Source organism: Alosa pseudoharengus, unplaced genomic scaffold (genome assembly GCF_046254945.1).
Source record: "Alosa pseudoharengus isolate Yale_2024_CS ecotype anadromous, Long Island Sound unplaced genomic scaffold, YU_APseudo_1.1 YU_APseudo_1.1_scf_1, whole genome shotgun sequence".
Lineage (NCBI taxonomy): Eukaryota > Metazoa > Chordata > Actinopteri > Clupeiformes > Clupeidae > Alosa > Alosa pseudoharengus.
In genome coordinates this window covers 47,285,981-47,294,060 of record NW_027468564.1, presented here as the reverse complement: position 1 = coordinate 47,294,060, position 8,080 = coordinate 47,285,981, and the positions used below count along the sequence as shown (strand labels likewise).

At 44.7% G+C, this 8,080-nt stretch overlaps 1 protein-coding gene across 1 annotated transcript in view; it reads left to right on the top strand.

Annotated features, from left to right (window-relative positions):
• The window catches only part of bcl11ab (BCL11 transcription factor A b), a 33,488-nt gene extending 31,113 nt beyond the window's left edge, over positions 1–2,375 (top strand). The window contains exon 3 of the mRNA XM_076290045.1: positions 1–2,375. This exon is cut by the window's left edge and continues 2,060 nt beyond it. Coding sequence (XP_076146160.1) covers positions 1–57 — 57 coding nt within the window. The 3' untranslated portion in view covers positions 58–2,375.
• Positions 2,376–8,080: the final 5,705 nt, after the last annotated feature.

The following is an 8,080-nucleotide window of genomic DNA, read 5'->3' as shown; positions in this document are numbered from 1 at the left end:
CACATGAAGAAGTGGCACGGAGAGCGGCCACTCAGCGAAGACATTAAGTCCGAGTAACGGGCGGTGGGTGGACGAGGGGGGAGGTTTTCGGAGGTGGGGAGAAAGGATGGATGGATACGTCAGGATTTAAAAAGGTTCTTACCCATCCACCCTCCCACCCACCACCGCCATTTTCTCAGCCCTCTGTTGAGTTCTGGTTCTCAAAGGACGTGAACGAAGCTTAGCATGTGCATAGCGTCCACACACTCGGAAAGGGTGGACACAGAACAGTGGATTTTTGGGGCAGTCCCATCGAACTAGCAAAACCCTGGAGCCTCGCTAAATGTGCAATAATTTACATTGTTGTTTTTCTACCTTTTTATACAAAAAAAAAGAAACATACGAAAATACTGAACGGCATGCTTAGTGTGTTAGTGCTGATCGGTTAGCTGTAATTGTTGTCGGTGACGTTTTGTACTTTGTGATGAGAGAAAATCCATGCTGCAGACACACTGTTCTACATATCATGTACAGATTCACATCAGTGACAGGATCACAATCACAGTCTACACTCACAACGAGGACATGACATGCAAACAGATCTTTTAAAAAGAGTACAATATTTTGATCATGAAAAATTACAACAAAAAAAAATGAATTGGATTGCCCACAAAATTATGATCATGAAATAAGTTACCTTAGATAGTGACCATATCTATTGGAATTTATTGTATGGTTTCTTTTTGTAAAAAAAAAGAGAAAAAGACAAAAAGATAAATGAGTGCCTTGGATATCTTTACACATATGTTTATCCAGCCATATGCTACAAGCTTGGAGTCTTAACCAGAAGATGATTATGGTTATACTCAATATAAGGGTCTTGCATCAAGCTCCTGAAGGACATTGGCCAATCATATGACACAAAGTGCAGCCATGTATTTCGAGAAAAAAAAATGTTTTTCACTGATTATTATGTGCATCAGTATGCCTTTGTTTGCTACCATGGCAATAAGTGCTTTTCAGTTTCCTGAGATTTTGTTTTGGTACCAAGTGATACAAGGTACAGCAATTATCTGTTTATTTTATAAATCCACTATGTTAAGTTCCTAATATTTTTTTGGGGTGTATTTTACTTATGAACATTAAACCGGCTTAGTTTGGTGAATAGCACGCAACTATGTGGCCGTTGTTTTTTAGCCTTGAACGCTTAGGCTGACCCTTGACCCAGAGGTCAATTTAGTTCTGACAGGCCTAACGGATGAGGAGAAAAGACTTCTGGGACATGTCGAGTGAAAGGGGGAAGGGAGAGAGTTCCGAAAGTAAACTTTCAAAAGAAAGAAAAGAAAATCCCTCAGTCCACCACCACAGAGTCCTTCTCTAACTCTGACTTGTCAGTCGACTGTTAGTTATCTTATTTTAGCGACCCCCCCCCCACCCCTCCCATTTTTTAGTGTTTAGAGGAAAGTTAAACTACTAGTATGTTATTACGAAAATCTAACTCGAAAAAGGATACCCCTGCTCTTTAGAAAAGAAGCACTTAGCTAAATGATTTCTTGTTGTCGTTTGTATCCCAGCCACAGGCTGTGGCGCCATGCTGTTGGCAGCACATTGGCCATCTTGTTTGACATTGAGAAAAGCACTTGTCACTCTGCCTTGCGTTCTGTATCTGTCTCTTTAATCGGAGGTACAGATGGTCGAGTATAAACTGCGATGGCTTTTTATTTTGTTTTTGTTTTGTTTTCAAATGTACAGGACAAATGCGTGCACTGTTCAGTTGTTCCTGGTTTACAGATAAGACGTGTTTCGAGGGAGAAAATAAAAAGCCTTTTGTTATGCTCACAGTTTATCGTGGCTATCATGTTTTTTTCACACAAACATTTTTTTTTGTTTTGGAAAAAAGAAAGATCAAATAAGAACAACAGGGTGAAATTGTGCTCTTAAGTCATGTTTTGTTCACAGAATGCTGTAGTTTGGATTCTGGGTTTTCAGTGCAGGGATCAAGCATGGACCTCTCTGCTTTCACTTGAGAATTACACAGACTTGCTGCTCCAAGAGCAAGGATTTTTTTTATATATATTACATGCTTTTATATATATATAAAAAGACTTTGTTTTCAACTTGTGTTTTTTTTCCCTGTGTATTTCACAGAAATTTAATTTAAAATGTTTTTTGTGTGTGTGTGGGTGTTTCTCTTCATGTATCGGTGGTATCGAGGACTTGATCACTATGTATAGTTCAAATGTGGAACTGGTCTCTCAGTTTTGTTATTTTGCCTTTGCTACACGAAAACTTCAGGTTGCACCATGGAGAGATTTAAGATGACAAGAATATTGAGGACTCGAAGTGGAACACACGAGTGTTCTCGAATCTGAAACAATTTCTGTCTGCCTCTTTACTTTTTTGGGGGTGGTGGTTGGGGGTGGGGGGAAAGGATGGGGTTGGGATCGGGGTGGGAATGAACTAAAGTTTCACATAGTGTAGGCATGACAGTATTTCTATAGAGGCTTGTATTTTAACTGTTGCTTGTTCCCTTCAAAAGAATCTTCAAATTTTTGTTTTGTTTTGTTTCCATTAGATTTAAAGCCCAACATGCTGCCATCATATTTTTTTGTCCTTAATTTGGCAGGATAATATAGTGTGAATAATGATTTTTTTTTTTTTAAATACATTTGAAATATATATATGTTTATAAAATAGATATGTGGCATTTAGTGGATAAAAGAAGACTATGTGATGGTCTTTTTAAAACAATCCTTCTGAAATAAAGCCGCTGTACTGAATCAGAGGTAGATGTACATATGTTTTGGTTGATCTCCTCTCCTGCCTTTCTGTATGCAGTAATGCACGTGGTTGTTGGGTTTCAGTAGTGTGTTATTATTATTATTATTATTATTATTATTGTTGTTGTTATTATTTTCGATGTACCTTTAAATCTGCCATCAGACAGACATTCCAGCCATCTCGAAAGGAACAGAAGTCATATGCAATTAATCAGAAGTTGTCAAATAAAATTGAGACGCAATTTTAAAAACGAAAACTATTGTTTTGTTGTGGTGTTTTTTTTTTGTGTGGTATTGTCAGGGGGTTGGATCGATTCATAAGCATACGAAACATGAAACTACAAAGGATGAACCTTGTTGGTTCTATTTTGTTTTCTTTTTGTAATGGATAACATTCACAACAACTCACAACAACTCTTTTATTTCAGTTTTTTTCCCTCACCATTTGGTTTCCTTTAAAGGCATTCACTACCTGAGCTCCAACATGAAGATGACATTCTTATTTACTGATTCTTCCATGTTCTAAGAAAAGCAAAAAATAAGCTCTGTAGGTTTCAGCAATGTTTGGTTTTTGCAGTGCACCAATCACATTGATGATTTCAGTCACCTGGTGCTTGTCTTCTTTTTAATAAACAAATGCTATTATTGAGCAGTGATGTAACATCTCCTTGTTGAGTTGTTGACATTGTGTTGAGCTGCGTTGGGTGTGCGGACTATCTTATTTTTTTTCCGGAAAGGTTCTGCTTTCTCCTCTCTCCTCCCACAGCACAGTTTCAGTCCTGAAACATAAAACAAAATAAAAATATAAACATAATTTTGTTTGTAATTTTTCCCCATAGACCTACAGTGCACGCCCTAACTTTTTGTTCTGCTTGACAATCTATGAAAGGGAAGCTGATTGCATTTAGACCTAATTACTGTAAGCTGAGCAAACTGGCAACATTAAGTACACTCTTGTGCGTGCCTTTCACCATCCTTCAGTGATCAATTAAAATAGGACAATTGCATCACTTTTACAGATGGACCATCTTTAAACGACCGATGAGTCTCCACAACAGCATTACTTTGTACTGACAGTTTCTCAGGAAACCACACTGGATATCGTCTACACTCAGATATCACCTCTTTAGAGGCTGTACTGTAGCTGCGTTTCGTCCGGCATCGTCCATGTTTAAAACCACAGAGTATCCACAGAAAGTTCTGTCATGATAAGACCTTAGAGTTTGAGACACTTTGCGAAAGTTCGGCCGGGGGACGAGGACAGATGTATGACTAGATGTACTCCATGGTGGAGGTTCAGGAGTACTCCGGGTGAAATGAGGGGGTTGGGTGGAGGGCCAGGTGTGTTTACCCAGTGCTATGAGCAGGAAGGGGTGTATGGGGAGGGGGGGGGGAAAGTGGGTGGAAGTTCATCTACTTTGTCTCCAGCCTCTTCTGTTCAGTTTCCTGACTGTGGCTTATTTCACTCTCTCTCTCTCTCTCTCTCTCTCTCACTCTCTCTCTCTCTCTCTCAATCACAAGACACATAAACAACTGACCCCCTAACATCCACAAACGCCCAAACTCTTCTCCTGCTCAATTTCTCTCTCTTTCCCCACCTTTCTCTCTCTCTCTCTCTCTCTCTCTCTCTCACCTAGCGTGCCTGTCCCTTTCTCAGGGTGCGGAGGAGTGGAGTAGAGCGTAGAGGCCGGGGTGTTTGCAGAGCAGGAGGAGAGAGATTAAAGTCCGCTCGTTATTGAGAAAGGATCCCCACCTTCCTTTTTGAGAGTGTCGACAGATGAGATGAAAGCCCTGTGAGGCTGGAGGGGCGGGGGGCAGAGGTGGAGTGGAGAGGGGGTAGGGGAGAGGGTAGGGGAGAGGGTGGAGGGGTCAGGGGATTGGGAGCAGAAGGGAGATCTGTCTCCTCACTTCTCACCCAAGTTCAATGTCAGCAGGGGTTACGGCGATGGGTCGTGCAGCAGATCCAGTCCAGCCGCCAAGCTGGTCATGCATAGCCAGAGCTAGGGCTTTTCCCATAGCTGTTCCACACACACACACACACACACACACACACACGCACACACACGCACACACACACACATGCACACACACGCATGCACGCACGCACGCACACACACACACACACACACACACACACACACACACACACACATACACACACACACACACACACACACACACACACACACACACACGCACACACACACACACACACACACTGGTCTCTCCACACACTAATAAAAGGATCTGTCAGACCACTTCACAAAAGGATTCCCGTCGTCACATATGCGACGGCACGACAAAACATGTTAGCGAGACCTGCCTAAAACGAGGCATTTTTATCTTCTGGTACTTTGTGTTCCTGCGGCTGCCTCATGTGCAGTGGTAGCTTAGATCTATGTGTTGGGTTCTTCTGCCCTTTTCACTTTGAGATGATGCGCCTCCACAACTGAAGAGTAGCTACACTTCAATGGCCCTTGAACCAGTCTGGCCACAATACACACATGTAGATAGAGACAGACACAGGATTCTCTTGTCAATGAACTCTATACAGTAGGTAAGGCAAAAACACCAAACATCCCCTCCCTCCTCCTCCTCCTTATCTACTTCCATCATCTCCACCTTTCTCTCTCATTCTCTCTTTCTCTCTCTCTCACCTTGTTGTCTCTGTTTATAGTTTAGGGGGCCTCAGTATGTGGTGGTGGTGGTGGTGGTGGTGGTGGTGGTGGAGAGGGGGTGGAGGAGAGGAGATTCCTAAGTAGTCTTTCCATGGAGGCTAATCCGCACTGAGTCTTCACTGTCTGGGATGGGACGGCTCCTGCACTCTGCCTCTCCTCCACGACCCCACTCACTGAGAAAATGAGGAGAGAGAGAGAGAGAGAGGGAGAGAGGAATGGAGGAAAAAATACAGATAGAGTAGTAGTAGACACAGAGAGTGAGAGAGAGGGAAAAGAGGGATGGGGAGAGACAGAGTAAGAGGGAGGATGAGAGAGAGAGAGCGACAGGGGTAAGGAGAGAGAGAGGCAGAGAGAAAGAGAGGCAGAGAGAGAGAGAGAGAGAGAGAGAGAAAGACAGAGAGAGAGAGAGAGAGAGGGAGAGAGAGAGAGAGAGAGAAAGACAGAGAGATAGAGAGAGAGAGGCAGAGAGAGAGAGAGAGAGAGAGGCCCAGGAGCAGCTGCGGTGAAGAAAGAAAAGAAGAGGAGAAGAGGAGAGGGTGGGGCTTCTCAAAGGCCCACTAGAGGTCTAATCTGCAGGGACAGCTGACAGGTTGAGACCCTCAGACAGACAAGGGTTCCTGGGATAGAGGGAGGGAGGGAGAGAGAGAAAGAGAGAGAGAGAGGGGGAAGATGGAGAAGGGGAGGGAGGAGTGGGAGGGAGAAGAGGTGAGAGGAGACAGATCTCTGTCCAGGCAGGACTGTGAGGGGAGCAGATCAGAGAGAGAAGAGGAAAGAAAGAAGAGAGGTTCTTTTTGCCCCTCCTGTGGAGCTTCAGTACAACTGGAGCTCTTTTCCTGTTCCTAGTAATCAGCTGTGTGGATCATTGTAGATACGGGTGGACACAAGCAGAACAGAAGTTACAGAAGCACTAACACACTCTCTCCTCTCTCACACAAACACACACACACACACAGCCCAATATACCTATATATGTGCACACACATATGTTATATCGTGTTGTCATGGGCCTACTATCCTTGCATGTTCATACTACCAACACACACTTGCTTGCAGACCCCCCCCCCCCAACTCTCTCACACACACACACACACACACACACACACACACACACACACACACACACACACGTCTGCACACGTGTGCTCACAAAGTGTCTTCGGGGACGTGACCTCTCTTGCAAAGCCTCCCTCTCCCTGGCCTCTCTCTCTCTCCTTGTGTGAAGGCTGGAGGGGTCAAGGGTCAGCCTTTGGGCGGGAGGGACGTGGTAGGGGTGGTGGAGCTGGTGGTGGGGGCTTCGTGAAGATTAGGTTTCACATGACTGAGCACCTTTGTTGAGACGCTGGCCACTGAAAAAAAAAAAAAAAAAAAGAAAAGTTGGAGAGGTTCATGGAGGTTGCGTGTCTGTCTAAAAGAGGAGGCCCACTACCCCACACAAACTGCACTGCCCAATCCTCAACTTCTGCAAAGCCCTCACACCACCACCAACCCCACCACCCCCCACCTCGGCCCTCTCAGATCTCCGGTCATTTGTATTCTCCAAGTCTGTGAGGGAGTAGCCAGTCGGACAGGCAGGCAGGGCCAGGGGCCTTGGCGGCCATCTTGGGGGTGGTGTCGGCAGCGGCGGTGGCAGCAAGGCATTCTTCTTCTGTCGGCCGTACTGGAGCTGAACCATCACCATTGCGCGGTGTCACGGCGCGGCGTCAAGCCTTGAAATCGAAAGAGAAAGGACTTTGAGATTGAAAGACGGGGAAATAAAAGGGGAGAAGAAATGGAATAACAGCATAAAGAAAACAAAAACTAGAAAAAACAGAAAACATGAAGCCAAAATGGACACCGAGCTTTCCAAAGTAGCAGGTGGACATTCAGAAATTTACAAAGACAGGCTAGAGAGAGAGAGAGAGACGTTGCAAAGAATCACATTTAATGTACACAGACATATACGCAACACTCATGTTTGTCATATATGGTAAGATGTATGGATTACTTTTTTGTCAACAATGTCACCCAAAGTCCTCAAACTTTGCCCAGTCCTCTGATACAGTCAAGAAGCGTGAACTCTGAAGAGCATTTCCGGTCACGCCGATCAGACCAAATGTTTTCCTCGAACACGAACTCACATGGTGTGTAGGCCTACTTTCTTTAGGATGATGTAGACATGGACAAACACATATGTGACTTATCTCAACCCATACAGGACATTTCAACAGACCGTGTGTAGTGGACACTTTGTCCAGACGTCACATGGTTATTGCCTGTTTGCCATGGAAAGGGGGGGGGGGTCAAACAAATTTCTCAACGATCTTTGGTCAGCTTCACAGTGTGGTGATCTTGACCAATCACCACTCAAAGCTGACCCTGAAACGGACCCCAGAACTGCCATTTGAGGTGAGAGGGCAGATCATTCCAGACGTTTCCACAAGCTGCGCCTAAACCAGGTGTGCATGGAGGGTGGAGCGTGGACCCCCCCCCCCACACACACACACACACACATCCTGCCCCAAGACAGACGGAGCACACCTGTCCACTGCCATGACCCAGCGAGCCTGAAGAGCATTTTTCCCCCCCTGAGGTTGCTGGGCTGCTGTTTAGAAGTTACAGGGTTACTGTTTAGAAGTTATAGCAGCTCTGTTTAGACAAAGCTCG